The sequence below is a fragment of the Cyprinodon variegatus genome, unplaced genomic scaffold (assembly GCF_000732505.1).
Source record: "Cyprinodon variegatus isolate N-32 unplaced genomic scaffold, C_variegatus-1.0 Scaffold87, whole genome shotgun sequence".
In the NCBI taxonomy this organism is placed as follows: Eukaryota; Metazoa; Chordata; class Actinopteri; order Cyprinodontiformes; family Cyprinodontidae; genus Cyprinodon; species Cyprinodon variegatus.
In genome coordinates, this window is record NW_015150540.1 from 1,600,556 (window position 1) to 1,614,781 (window position 14,226).

Here is a 14,226-nt window from a genome sequence, read left to right on the forward strand (position 1 = left end):
AAAAAAAAAAAAAAACTTGCGTAACCTGTTGTAAACAAACTTCTGTTGCAAAACGTCTGATTCTGACTGCCTGTTTTTACCGTTGCATGACTATTTGTGGATAATTTTGCTGTCTAAATAAGAGACCCGGTGTATTATCTTTAACTAAATTTCATGATTGCTTTCATGCAAGTTCATTTTAGGGTTTTTTCATTCATTGATTCATTTACAGGAAATGTGAAATCATTATCATATTTAAGCAATAAATACTATCATGATTTACCGCTGTTCTTACACCAAAGTGCAGTGTTGTAAATGCAAATAAAGATGCATGTGTCACATTTAAATGGATGCTCTTCTAAACTGAATCACTGACAAAATGGGATTACAGACTGATATTTTTTTTCGCCCTGATCAAATACATTTTCAGAGGCAAAATGTTCAAACTCGAGCATCACAGGTGTTTTGGTACCTCAGCCCTGCTGGAGAAAAAAAAAAAGCCGTTGTGTGAATAATGTCTGAAATGTCTCTTTCATCAAAGGAGGCTGAGCTCGGTGTTGCATGTCTCCCATCAGTGAGTCACACGATCAGCCAGCCATGTTTAATTCGATCAGCTGCTGGCCGACACATTGCTAGCTGCCCTGACTATCGCTTTGGCAGGGAGACACGTGGTGTTGAAGTGATCCGAAGCTCTGAGGTCATGTTGTGAGTTCACTTAGCGTAGTTTTGGAGCTTCTACTGTACGATTCAGTAAGGAATTGTAATTCTTGGATGAATCCCTAAAGGCTAAACATGTCTGTACTGGATTAAACTCAACATTTTGTCTTTCTTTAACCCCTTTCTTATGAACACTGCAACCATGAAGAAACAACAAAACAAAACAAAAACAAACCTAAAAAAACTTTCCATGCTAGATTGACTTGGATTACTACTCAGGCAGAAGATGTTCATATTGGAGGAAGTGATTCATGCTGATGTAATCTAAGCATCTAGAAGCTCAGAGTAAATCTCTTCAAAAGGCCTTGACAAATGCTCAGCGGTGTGTCACGGATGAAAAATAGTTTTAGTCTTTTCTCCATTTGATTCATTTTCAGATTTCAAATCCAGGCAATAAAAACCTGGACTCTCCCTTTTCTCTCTCCTTTAAAGGTTTAAAGGGCAGGTGTTGCTTCATTTCTCTCTCTTCACCTTTAGTTCAAACGGTGACCTGCTTTGTCGTAACAATACTCTTTCTTTCAATTTGTCTTTATTGGGAAATACCTGCTGATCTTATCTGGCAGCAGGCTTTTGTCAAAGTACCATTGAATGAGTTAAAGCCACCTGTCCTGTAAGACCCACCCTGTCAGCCCTCCCCTCCGCGGCAGTTTACAGTGGCACAGCTGGCGCGCTCCTCTGAGACTCACCCAAACTGGCATAGTTCATACCCATGTGGGGATTTCTCACACCAGCTGTCAGGCCTTTGTAGGTTGATCTGTATGTCTGGAATGACGGCCTCTCTTGGCATGTGGATCCACAATAGCAGGAATTCTCAGCCACGCCCAACTGTTGACAACAGATCGAGATGCAAAGGTTCTAGAGATCTCATTTTTAGATTGTCAGGAAACATATTTCACAGCTCTGGATGACAGGACAGATAGATTCTGTTTACTTTTTATACTTTTTAAGGGTTAAACTAATAGAAAAGCAAGAACTCTAAATCCCTTCTGTCCATCTTTGCTCTGACTCTCGGAAACATCCTTTGAATTGTGCTGCCCCCTGCTGGCTGCTCTTCTTAAGGCTCTCTTAATAAGCATTGATCTTCCTGCAATATGTGAGTCGTTAGATCCAATTTACATCACTTATGGAGTTTATGTTGTAATTACTGCTTTTAATTGGATTTTAATCCACCTGCCTGTTGACTCTTTAGATTAATTAAAATGACTTTTTGTTGCCTTTGGTCAAATTGAACTTCTGCTGGTATGTAGGACACACATCTTTCTGTGTTTGTTATTAAGGAGGAGTCCTCTGGCTGTTTACTCTCACATCCAATGAATCATTGACATTATGTAATGCACAGAATTACTAAGGTTACTTTCTGCAGAAAACGCAATAAGTATCATATATGCAGACTTTATATTTGGTGATTTTGGACTGGTTTCTGATCCTTAATAGGCTGTTTGGCTTTCCCTTTTGAAATTATTTTCTTGAAATAGGATTCTGATTAAACCTGAGTGATGATGTAGTAGTGCTGTAAAAAATCTTTTGGCTTCTGCTAAATTCTTTGTTTTGGTTTTATAGAATCAATTAATAATAAAGAGAAAAGAAAATCCCCTGAGCAGTGCTTGTGTAGACGTACAATACTGGTCCTATTTAATGGCTACCTTGGTAAAGATGAGTAAAAAGCCTTAAGTAAGTGCATTTGTTGTTGCAGTGACTTAAATGCACAAAAATGGGGGGGAAAATCCATGAAAGAGGTGAAGGATAGACTCGTATGAAGAAACAATAGTTTTTATTAGATTGCAGTTGGCACAGTTTTTTTTTTTGTCTTTACAACCGCTTTATAATGCTGTTATTGAATTTTTTTTTTATTATTATTAGTTTTGCTTTACCTTTGAAAGTCTATCAGAGTTTTAGGAACTTCTGTCTGTGTAATCTGTGATCATTTTTTTTTGTTTTGTTTTCCTGAAGCATTAATATGAAACAGGGTTTTCCTGGAGCATTAAACAGAGGTATCTTGTTGAATCACAGACGGAGTGTAAGGGAGGAAAAATACATGTTCATAGGTTACTGTTGGAGAATTATAGCCAAAATGTCCACTTGGACATCCAAAGTTTCTATAAAGAACCTAATAATATGCCTACATGCCAACTACTTGTTCAGGAGACATGGCAAAAATAAATAATTTTGTGTTACACCACTGAAAATATTAACAGGTGGACTCTGCTAAAAGACTGAGACTTAAACTGGGGCCATGTGCTTTGGTGAAACCAGACTGTTATCTTTCCTGTAACAGATATCACAGTGGCTTAAACCAGAATACTTAGCAGATATGAGAAAAATGGGTTTGGATTTAGTAAAGTGGCAGGTCCTTAATGCCGTGGACCTGTTTTGCTTTCATATGCCAAGGGAGTCTTTGTAGAGTGCATTGCACGTTTGATTAAAAACTGGGTGTTTATAAGTTAAAACTATTCTGAACCTTCAAATAGCCAGAAATTGTTCTCCTATTGGCTTTTCAAGAAAAATAAAACTGAAGTGGTTTCAGTGGCACATTATCCTACCTGACCATCTCACTTCTGAGGCTTTTATTGCTCTTAGGAAAACAATTTAGGGAGAGCTGTAATAGTAGTCAATAGGAGTCTATGATCTCTGAATTATGCCAATAAATGGGCTAACTGCGGTAATGCATGCAAAAAAAAAATCTAAACTTTCATAGCAAGACTAATCAGAAAAAGTGCTACAATCATTTGTATGTTCTGATCTCTTGCCATATACTTAGATTCCTTCCTGTCTTCATCTTATAACAGGAACCAAACCATTTTCTATATGTGTATTTAAAGTAGGTCATATCAGCTTATTGTTTTCTTTTATGCAATGTGATGATAATTCATATTCATATATAAATTTGTTACATTTTTGACCAGTTTAGACGCACCACAACACCTGCCTCTTTCAGTGTTTGTTTTTTGTAGTTGGACAATAATTATATTCTGTTGGTTTTACAGTTTTGTCACAATCCTATTGCAAAATAGCGTATTATTTCCTGTATTAAGGCATACAGCTCATTTGATATGTATGAGATGGTTATTTTTATCACTTTGTGTCACATTGGGATTAGATTCTAAGATAACTTTGATTACCGTAATTCCTGGACTACAAGCCATAATTTTTTCCCACGCTTTGAACTATGAGGCTTGTATTAAAGCTGCTGAACCATCTAGTTCACTAGATCTCAGTGTCTCACATATGTACATTTCCAGTTTTTTCAAAAAATGTAGTGGGCACAGATTATAGTGAGGTGCGCTTTGTAGTCCGTAAAATACTTTCACTGTGTTACTGTAAGCACAATAATAGAGCCAACACCAAAACATAGCATTAAATGACGTGACTTCACTAAGACAGTTTTTTGACATCTTTTCTGCAAATAAAATTATCTGTTATTAGATACTTTTCAGATGCAAAAGTCTGCTAGTGCCTGTTCTTTGCAATGCTTCTCAGTGATGTTGGATTTGTTGGCTTTAACATTCTTAAAATTAGAAAACGTTTAACTGATTTTTAGTGATAATTGAGCTGTTTGATTTTGTGTTTTATTTTTTGCTTTTTCTGGTCTTATTTAAACAAACCTGTTTGTCTCAGCCCCTGTAGGAGCATCTTACAGACCCTGGCAGGGATTCACATTACCTTTCTTCATCAGTGCACACGTTTTCTTAGCCAAGCTTCCCTCTACTTTGCCAGAGATGCATCTCGGGGTTTTTCTTTGGGCTTTATGGTTTTTACTTTTTAACAATCTTTCTATTCTGCTGATGTGGAGGGCTTTGCATCTATTTGGTTCCGGTGTACGTGTTACCCTTTCTGTGAGACTCATCCTTCTTTTTGACCTCCCAACAGAACAATGACAACGAGACGCCGCTGCACTGTGCCGCCCAGTATGGTCACACCCAGGTGGTGCGCCTGCTGCTAGAGGAACTGACCGACCCCACCATGAGGAACAACAAGTTCGAGACGCCGCTGGATCTGGCTGCACTGTATGGTCGGTTGGAGGTGGTCAAGCTGTTGCTCAGCGCACATCCTAACCTGCTCTGCTGCAACACCAAGAAACACACACCTCTGCACCTGGCTTCCCGGAACGGACACCTGTCTGTGGTGGAAGTGCTGCTGGACGCTGGCATGGACATCAACTATGAGGTGTGTGCTGCACACATTAGTCCTGTGGGGAAACTTAAAAGTTTATCAAATGTTTATTTAAAAAAAAAGAAAACTTTGCCGATTATCAGCTGGGCTGTCAAGGCTGTTGCGATCCTCCTCCCTCTGGTGGAGCCTTAGGCTCAGTCCCCCAGATCACACTGTGATTCCCATCTGTCTTAACTGACTTCCCCCTCATTTTGCCCTCCTTTCCTTTTTAAAATCAAGCATGTGGGGTCTATTCAGAATCCTTTAGGCTCATGCATCCTGCAGGTTTCAATTAGCACAACCCTGTGAACTGGAAAATTATCCACTTTACCTCCCAAACACATGGTTGTCTTTAAAACAGCAAACTGTTTGGGTGATGCTAAAATCGGGTTCCTGCAGAACATTTTATCACACAACTCCTATTGCTGTAATCAGACTCAACTGAAAATTGGAAAAGGATAAAAACTAAATATTTATTTATTATATTTTAGCTTTTATAAAAATGTTTTCTTCTCTTTGTTTAGATTTGTTTATTCTTCCTTTAATGAGCTGTTTTTTTTTTTTCCATACAGACAGAGAAAGGCAGTGCCCTCCATGAAGCTGCCCTGTTTGGGAAGACAGATGTGGTACAAAAGCTACTCAGTGCAGGTTGGTGCTCATAATCAGTCCATGGAGGAAATCGCAGTGCTTTTCAAAATTACTGATGTACTTGTTTTAAAAATAATCTTAAATTAGCTTTATAGTTTATTTTCAAAGTGCAAGAAAAACACACGTTACAAATAAAAATCTAAAATGTGGTTTCAACACCTTTTACTCTGAAATGGTAAATATTGTGCAACAGAAATCAGATCAATTAGTAATAATTAGTAAAAAGTGTCAAGCTGTGTATTTAGGCTCAGTATAAAAACAAGACATTTTGTAAATACCTCTGAGGTTTGTTAAAAAAACATTAATGACCTTAAATAGTTATGACACAACTGTAAAACTAAAAGTGCGTTGCCATAGGAAACAAAATGATACTTTCTGGTTTAAATTGAAAACACTATAAATGTGCATATGAGTGGGACATTTTGCTGTTGCTTGGACTGAAAAGCTATTTGGAAGTAAATGTAAGAAGAGTGGAGCTAAATACAGAGCAATCCTGAAAAAACAAAAAAAAAACAAACAAGAAAGCAGACTTTAATCCTTGTGAAAATTTTTTTTAAAAGTTGAAAATGAATGCTGATGGTTTTTCAGTCTGAGAGTGAGCTACCTTATAAAGAAGAATAGTTTATTTTTTCTTTCTAGTTGTGCAAACCTGGTAGGGAGTGTCCACTAAAGTATAAGGCGGTTCTGCAAAGAGAACTGATTACATATACATGCTACATCTTCCGAATTATATTTGCTGAAAATGTAAAAAAATTATGTTTACCGGTACTTTTAATTTCTCTTCTCAATAATCGGCCTATTTTGCTAGTTTAATATTGACCAAAACAGACTACATATTTACATGATAGTTTTTGACTGTAATCTGTCAAAGGTGAAAGAGTAATGGTGGTTTTGTGAGGTGCAGTACCCAAGGAACCCAACTATAGTCTGTGCTATGCTTTTTACAGGTATTGATGTGAACATTGTTGACCAAAAGGGTTTGACAGCGCTGGACACTGTCAAAGACATGCCCTCCCAGAAAAGCAGAGAAATAGCTGCCCTCATCCTTGGTAAAGTCCATATTGACTACAGAGAACTGCAGAAAAGTACCTTTTGATTTTTGCTGCGATACAATCTTCTGTTTTGTTACAGGGCACAAGACTGGAAAACCCCCCGACATCGACCTTCCTCCTCCGCCCGTTCCTCCACCCCAGGAGAGCTCCAGTCCGAGGAAGAAGGGTGAGATTTACATATATGATTAGAGAAAACATGGCGCTTTCATTTTAGCAATGCTTAATTTGATTCTAACCTGGTTGATAGGTAACCAGGACAAAGTGACGGTCCTCATATCGGGGCTGGCCCCCGACCCAGAGGAGGAGAGCCCCTATGAAGCTCTGTTTGAAGCCACTTCTTGCCATTCTTTAGACAGCCTCACCAGTGGGAAGTCCTCCGACAGGGACTCAGGACGGCCCGACAGCGAAGTTGGCAAGGTTGGCAACATTTTGCATTCTCACACTAACATGATAGATCAATACATGCAGGTTTATAAAGGTGAAAAACACCAAAAAACCACTAGAGGGAGCTAGTTCTCCACTCGGCATGTAACCAGTATTAAGAAAACCCCGAAGATATACCTCTCTAAATTATCCTTAGCGGTTAACTGTATATTTTTAGCAATAATAATAATAATAATAATAATAGTAAAAACATTTTCTAAATGTTCCAAAATGATTGATTGCTTTACAGAAAGACCGCATTGTCCCATCGCATCCTGCCGCAAGTCACGAGGAAGAGGGAAGCTCAGAGGTGAGTTCACAAGGCGAACAGTGCAAATGCAGTTTAACAACTTAACACAGATTACTAACAGTTCTAGCATGTTATACATGTAATGCATGTTCCCACCTTTACTTACGGTAATAATAATACTATTTGCTTTGAGTATAATCATATTGAAAAGCAGTAGTCATTACTTGTACACTTTATAAATCTCACTGCTTCTAAAGGACAGCCCTGTCCTATGTAACAAAAAAAACAAAACCATCTTTTTCTTATTAACAGAGAATAAGCATTAACAGAATGAATGATAAAAGCACATGTAGCAGCTGGCATAATGCAGTAATTTGAAAATGAACAAATTAGCATAGATTGGACTGAATTACATTCTAGTACCCCCTCGATTCAAAACTGGTGTGATTTTTGCAATACCTGTTTGTTCATGATGGATGTGGGGCTTTCACTTGTGCTTGTTGCGTACTATAACCCAAACATTTTTAAAACCAATTCCTCTAAATTGATCTTGTTTCTCTTTCCAGCTGTATTTGAATGCTGACTTTTTCTGTTACCCAAGTGATTTCTATTTCAACTAGGGGTGTGTGGAAAAAATAGTTTCAGCAATATATGGTGATTTTAGGCTGCCCAATATAGTATAAATTTTTCAGTTCCTAGATTTAAAAAAACTTTGCCTGAAAAAATTAGGAAAATGGGCTATCTCTGCACACCCACTCTGGCAGATAGAGCTGTGGAGCCCGTTAGCTGTGCGGTGCAGCACCATATCTGTAGTTAAGGAAGTCACAGTGGCAGATGTGAACTAACTCAAACCCCAAACAACATTAATACCAAAATAACTAAATGATCGTAATCTTTTGATGAACATTTAAAGCACTTGCTTTATTATCTATACATTTAATTTTGAAAGCTGGTAAAAAATATTGCTATATATAGCGTTATTGCAACATCTCGACAATAATGTATCGTGACACATATCATATTGCAACACCAGTGCCAATACTCACCCCGAATTTCAACCAAGTTTTTTAGTTTCTATCATTCATGTCCCTTATCCTTATTTACCCGTTTAATATTGTCCAAGAAAGAAAAGGCTGGCATCATCAGGATGCAGAGCAAACTTTTAGGTTAAGAATTATTTATGATGCATCATAAATAGATCTGACTCCAATATTGATCCTTGGGGGACACAAAGTACAACATCTAGAGAAATGGGAGATAAATAAACTCAATCTAATTGAAAATGTGTTAATATTAATATTGGGTTAGCTTTTGGAACTCACTACATAACTACATAACTACATAACTTTACCTTAATTGATATGGTTTTAAGTATTATATGGTCTGAAAGGTCCAAATTCTATTTTCTGCATCATAGGATTCATTAAAAAAACAAAGCCTCACACCTCCTCAAGAGTTCTGTTTTCTTTTTCTTTCTTTTTTCTCTGTAGGTGCATTACACAGGTAGCAGTATAAATGAAAGGAGAGAGGAAGCAGAGGATCACACGTACGAGTTGTTGTTGACTGCAGAGACCAAAGTCCCACCGCCCAGTCTGGACTCCCAGCCCAATAAAGGTAATTGTGGCCTTTTAGTTTAACCCTAAGGGAGGAAGATTGAGAGATTAAGTGTTCTTTCCCCATTAGTTTGTTGGTTTATGTTTTAAGTAGTTAGTTGGTGCATTGCTTTTTTTGGCACATTTGAGAAATTTGTTTATCCAGGCCTTTAAATAAAATCCCTTGCAACTGCATGAACCTGCATGCACTTTTATTGAGATCAGTAGCTCTACAACTTGGAACCACTCCGATGTGCATTTTGGATCCGCATTAAACAGATATAAATCAAGAAGGCCTCATTATCAGTAACTGTTAATGTCAGCTGGCTTCACCAGCACCGATCCTTTTTCATGGCGTCCTTCGCTTGATGGGTTTGAGTATAATCGTGTTTCCTCTGTAATGATAGATCAGTGTTTAAAAAATGAAGCACTTTATTTAAGATGAAAGTTTAAATGAGACATTTTTCTACCTGCTTTAGAACCCTTTCATCATGTCTGCACTTGCTTCTGTTGAGCTGGCCGGTCGATAAATCTCAAAGCAAACTGACATGCAGATAATTTCACTGTGCATAAAACATGATTTCATTATAAATCACTTCTGTTATTCTGTGCAGAAGGTTTCTGCTGACAGTCAGAACCATTAATAGATTCTCTGTAATGTAGATTAGATCTAGACACTCCTGCCCTCTACTAACTCCTTTGTCTCCTGTGTTCTCAGAAGAGAATGCCACTACACAGTCTTCCAACAGTGTCCTACCTCAGGTAAAGATTTTTCTAACATTATTCTTCTGTTCTCAACTTTCTTGTCTTTCATCCAAAATGTGCAAAAATGTGTATAAACAGTCTTAGACTGAGAGTGTTTCATTTTTTGATATACTTTCTTGATCTTGACAATGAATCAGTTGGTTAATTGGGAAAATAGATATTTTCTCTCCTAAGCAGCTTTAAAAGTGACAAATGTGCTTTTTACATGTATTTTTTTTTTGTAAAAATGTTGCTTGTAGAGCCATCCACCTTCACACCCACTTGCTTCCCACTACTAATGATAGCACAGGGTCTGGATTAGTCAGTTACACCTAATGTGATTGCCAACCCTACAGGAATGTGAAAGTAAGAAGCTGTGACTAAATTTTAGTTTCTTCTTTTAGCGCAAATCCTCTGTGCCCCCCAATGACCTCAGACCCCCAAGTAAAACAAAAGACAGTCTGCTGCCCCCTGCATGGATGGCTCCAAATGCACCGGGAGGTAAGTCCTCTTACTGTACTTATCAAGTGAGCTACAACATCCTCAGTCCTGCTGGTCCTGAAAGTCAGGAGCCAAGCATGTCAATGAAACCGGAGAGATGCAGTTGAGTTCTGTGCATCTGAGATGGGTTGGCTTGCATTCGGCTGGCTGACGGAATGCACAATTGGCATTCTCAGTCAGCAGAGTGGATTTTCCCTGTTGGGAACGAGCTGACTGACATTCTTTGGCAAATGGGCAAAGCTCCTTTTGCTGCCAATATGAAACGTAATTCTTGATCAGATCGTGACATTCCCTGCTGTTGGGGACAATGAGGATGACGAGCTGATATCCACTGCCACACATACAAACACAAAACCTTGGAAAAGTCTTTACTTTGCTATAAATTTTCTCCTTAAAATTGTTGCTCCTAGCTCCTATCACTTCACCTTTCACAGGCTTTAACAGTGAGAACATTATCCAGGGTAGGTAAGGAACTCCAGTCTGCTGTGCTGAATCCAGACAGACTTCAGTCTTGTACCCATTTGCCACTGGCCGAGAACCCTGTTTAAAACCGGGAATGTTCGGCATTTAGTGGCATTGTCTTACCGTGTCAAATGACTCGGCAAGCAAATTGCCTCGGCTCTGATCAGCGCACTGTAGTAACACCAGAGCCAGGTCGACCCGCTGAATTACATGACACCATTGAACGCAACGTACAGACATCAACACACCGCGCCAGCCACGTCTGGTCTAACAAGCTGAAACAACTCTGTTTACATTAGATAAACATAGTGCAGCAGGGATTCGGACAGATACAATAAAGCACACTTACTACGTCCTGGTTTCCTTACATGTTGCTCTCCGTTGTTTACTTTCCTGATTTCTGTCGGGCTGGTGATGGCATTAAAGCTAACCGAGTGTGATGGTGTCACCAGACACCCGCTGTGGGGGTACAGAGACCACACAGCGGGGGGGGGGGCAGACCATATAGCCTGCCAGCTAGGGGTTAGACCCAGCTTTTTTTCCCAGTGGGAAGGGAGCTAAATGCCGATTGTTAGTTAGTCGACCCATGTTTGCAAAAACAGGGGTTCAGCCGCTATTTTCAGGGTTAAAGAGGAAACACTTAAAGCTCGCCCAAAACATAACAAAGTGTGTACATCTGCACGGGTCACACAGAGTACGTGTCACTAAATAATGAATTTTTGTCCACTTCCCTGAGATGGACTGGGCCTATACGTCCAGTCATGTGAAGGATTGTGGGCAGTAGGGAGGGCATTTATCACAATGTTCATCGTTATAGTGATAAGTTGCTAGTCATTATAAGAATTTGATTTATCATCTAAACGTGATGAATTGTTGGAAAGATGATGGATGGATGAATTGTAAGCAGTCACAGCCATAGAGGTACCTGAGAAAGACTGCGAAGAAATAATGTTTTTTTTTTTTTTTTTTTATCTTTTATCATTATTATGATCACCCAATATAATGATACAATTTTAAGTGCAAATCCTAGTGGGCAGTTAGCTGTAGCTTCGGACATCAGGGGGTCCGTATGCTAACTGTACTGGTGCTAGGAAGCATCCTACTTCATGTTCCTAGCTCCTTCCTAACTGCCAGCACTATTCAGGTAGCACTTATTATGGTGACCAAGGACACATTTCCACTGTGGCCTAAGTGTCCTTACTGATCTGAGGTTTTCAGATGGAGCCCAGCATTGCTCTGAATTTAATGCTGTCACCTCTGAGCTGCTTATTTATCTTAGGTGGTGAAAAACATCCCAATAGCATGATGTCTTCACCTCCAGACTCCGTAATGGGGATATTCTTCTCTCCCTGACATCTTTCTGTGTCGCCTCCATAGCTTGTGAACAACTTTTTATGTCTTCCTTTTTATGACCTGAAAGAAGGCAACAAGTTGCACTGAATTTATTTAGGGGTACTTTTGTCTTGGTGCATTACATAAAAACTCACTTTAATACTCTCAGCGTTTTAGTAAAAAGATTTAAAAAATCTGAGCAAGTTCAAGAACGTAATACCATCAAAAAGACAACTTTGTTCTTGCAAGAATTACAAGCAGACTAGCTTTAATAGAAACCTCTAAATGGCTGATGTGCCGCAGTGATTTTCACAAATATATGAATGTCTTTAAACCTAAACTCTAAAAGAGCAGACTTTTCCATGGATTGACTTTGGAACGACAGAGATGGAGGAGTGACGGCCAGTGCTGCCTCCAACCATGACATCATTAGTCGGATATTTAGGGATATGACATTGCCAAGTAAAACGCATGTTCCACCTCTGTGGTGACCTCACCCCTGTGCTAAACCCTCCATTACCATCTGATTGTTCACGTGTTTATCTCCCTGCCAGGGGTTAACACAATCTGGGGCTGATGGATTCGCACTGATGTGCTCATTGGGCGTTCACGCTTCTCCAGCTGCCAAGGAGAGCGTGGGTGTTTGGTCGTGATCTCAACATGTATACAGAGCACTGGCTTACTGCTTATAATGTTCACGTGCAAAACTCGCCTGTAAACTGTTTCTCTTTGCGTCAGGGCGTTGTTTAGTTAACCCCCACACTGCAAATGTTCCCTGACAGATGAACATTGGTGAGCACAGTTAGAACCTGGGTGTTATTGTCTGAGCTTACTATTGTTGCATGTTAAAAGGCTAATTGCACAGGACTGAAGGACAGAGTTTGCTCCGAGTTGTTGCTCTCCTGTGGCTCTGCTGCCCTAGATCTGCTGTCACCAAACACCCCAATACTTTCACCCCAGAAGAGCCCACACGCATGCACACTCCCACAGCATGTGTCACAGCACTAATTATCAGGAGTCTGTCTGCTAGAGGATAGGGTGATTCAAATTTCCATTCCTGAGCCACCCTTAGGATCTAGAATTAGAAGCCGGAAAACGCAGAGGGCGGCTGGTGAACTCAGCAGACGACATGCAGCACTACACTGGAGAGTAGGACAACCAAAAAACCGACTGCAGACCAGCGGATTTTATCTCTCGGGGTTAGTTTTCTTTTAAAGTGGGCACAGTTAAGTTACGGTAGATTCGATTGTAGAAAAGGAGCTTACATAGCAGTAATTCCTTTGGGAGAGGGAGGGAGAGGAAGACCTAATTGTTTTAGTAGCCCTCACCTTCAATCTCATTTAGGATTTGTTTTTTCTTTGAGGACTGCCACTTCTTTATTCCGGTATTGCATTAGATGTTTTTAAGGTTGCACAAGAGATTATTTAGTGCTTGGAGAGATTCCTGGCTGGGAAAGGCTGACCTATCGTCTCAGTTGAAGGGAAGCAGCTCACTGGAACGACTTGCCTTAACTCTCTCTTACAGAACACAGGCAGCCTGTGATTGCCGTCAGACGGCTGCAAGCTGGCTGTGGAATTCACTCATTTCTTCTGCCAACAAACGCCCTTTCCTTGCTCTGTCTCTTCTCTCTCCCTCCTCTTCCCTCCGTCACTCCTGGTAGGAAACAATTGCAGATCTGTTTAGGGGTTTGTGTGGGTGGTTTCTTATTAGCCTTCCTCTCTGAATCTGCTCTTCGGATGGAAGTCCACTGTCCTTCCCTTTCAAGGTGCTGCTCTTTCATAGACCATTTGTCTTTTTCCTTCTGTTCAGATAACTTGCAGGGCAACCAGGATCAGGGAGCAGGTGTCCCAGAGCAGTTTACTGGCCTTTTGCACGGTTCCTCTCCCGTCATCGACAGCCACGACGACGCCTTCAGACTTCCAGGTGTTTTGCCACCCAACCAGGGCCAACCAGAAACGAGGAAATCGAACAAAGCAGGAGGAAAGCCACCAGCTGCTTCCGGTTCTCCTAGCCGACCCAGCATGGCCGCAATCCTGACAGACTGCGATCCAAAAGCAATTTATGCCACTGTGAACAAGGAGCCCAGAGACTCTGCCGCGGGGGCAGGATCTGTCATTAGGATGCGCCCTCCTGGTGACCTGAAACTCGCCCGGAGCCTCTCCAAATCCGACTCTGACTTGCTCGTATCGCCTCCTGGCGAGGAGGAAGGGGGACTGGGGAACCGGAGCGAGTCTGTTTCCAACTGTAGCACCGGCAAGAAGAGGCTTGAGAAATCTCCCTCCTTCACCTCAGAATGGGACGAGGTAAGCACCTGCTTTCAGAAAACACGATTCAAGCATTAAAATGATGCTACACATTCTGCAGTAAAACACGATAT

The 14,226-nt window shown here is 40.3% G+C and overlaps 1 protein-coding gene across 9 annotated transcripts in view; it reads left to right on the plus strand.

The window, feature by feature from the left end:
- anks1a (ankyrin repeat and sterile alpha motif domain containing 1A) overlaps window positions 1-14,226 on the plus strand; it is a 76,099-nt gene that overhangs the window by 28,470 nt on the left and 33,403 nt on the right. For all 9 annotated transcript variants that reach the window (XM_015373474.1, XM_015373469.1, XM_015373472.1 and 6 more), the window contains 10 exons: window positions 4,564-4,860; window positions 5,418-5,493; window positions 6,441-6,542; window positions 6,625-6,711; window positions 6,793-6,962; window positions 7,219-7,278; window positions 8,709-8,832; window positions 9,529-9,572; window positions 9,959-10,055; window positions 13,659-14,152. In XM_015373474.1, coding sequence (XP_015228960.1) covers window positions 4,564-4,860; window positions 5,418-5,493; window positions 6,441-6,542; window positions 6,625-6,711; window positions 6,793-6,962; window positions 7,219-7,278; window positions 8,709-8,832; window positions 9,529-9,572; window positions 9,959-10,055; window positions 13,659-14,152 — 1,551 coding nt within the window. The remainder of the gene's footprint in view (window positions 1-4,563; window positions 4,861-5,417; window positions 5,494-6,440; window positions 6,543-6,624; window positions 6,712-6,792; window positions 6,963-7,218; window positions 7,279-8,708; window positions 8,833-9,528; window positions 9,573-9,958; window positions 10,056-13,658; window positions 14,153-14,226) is intronic.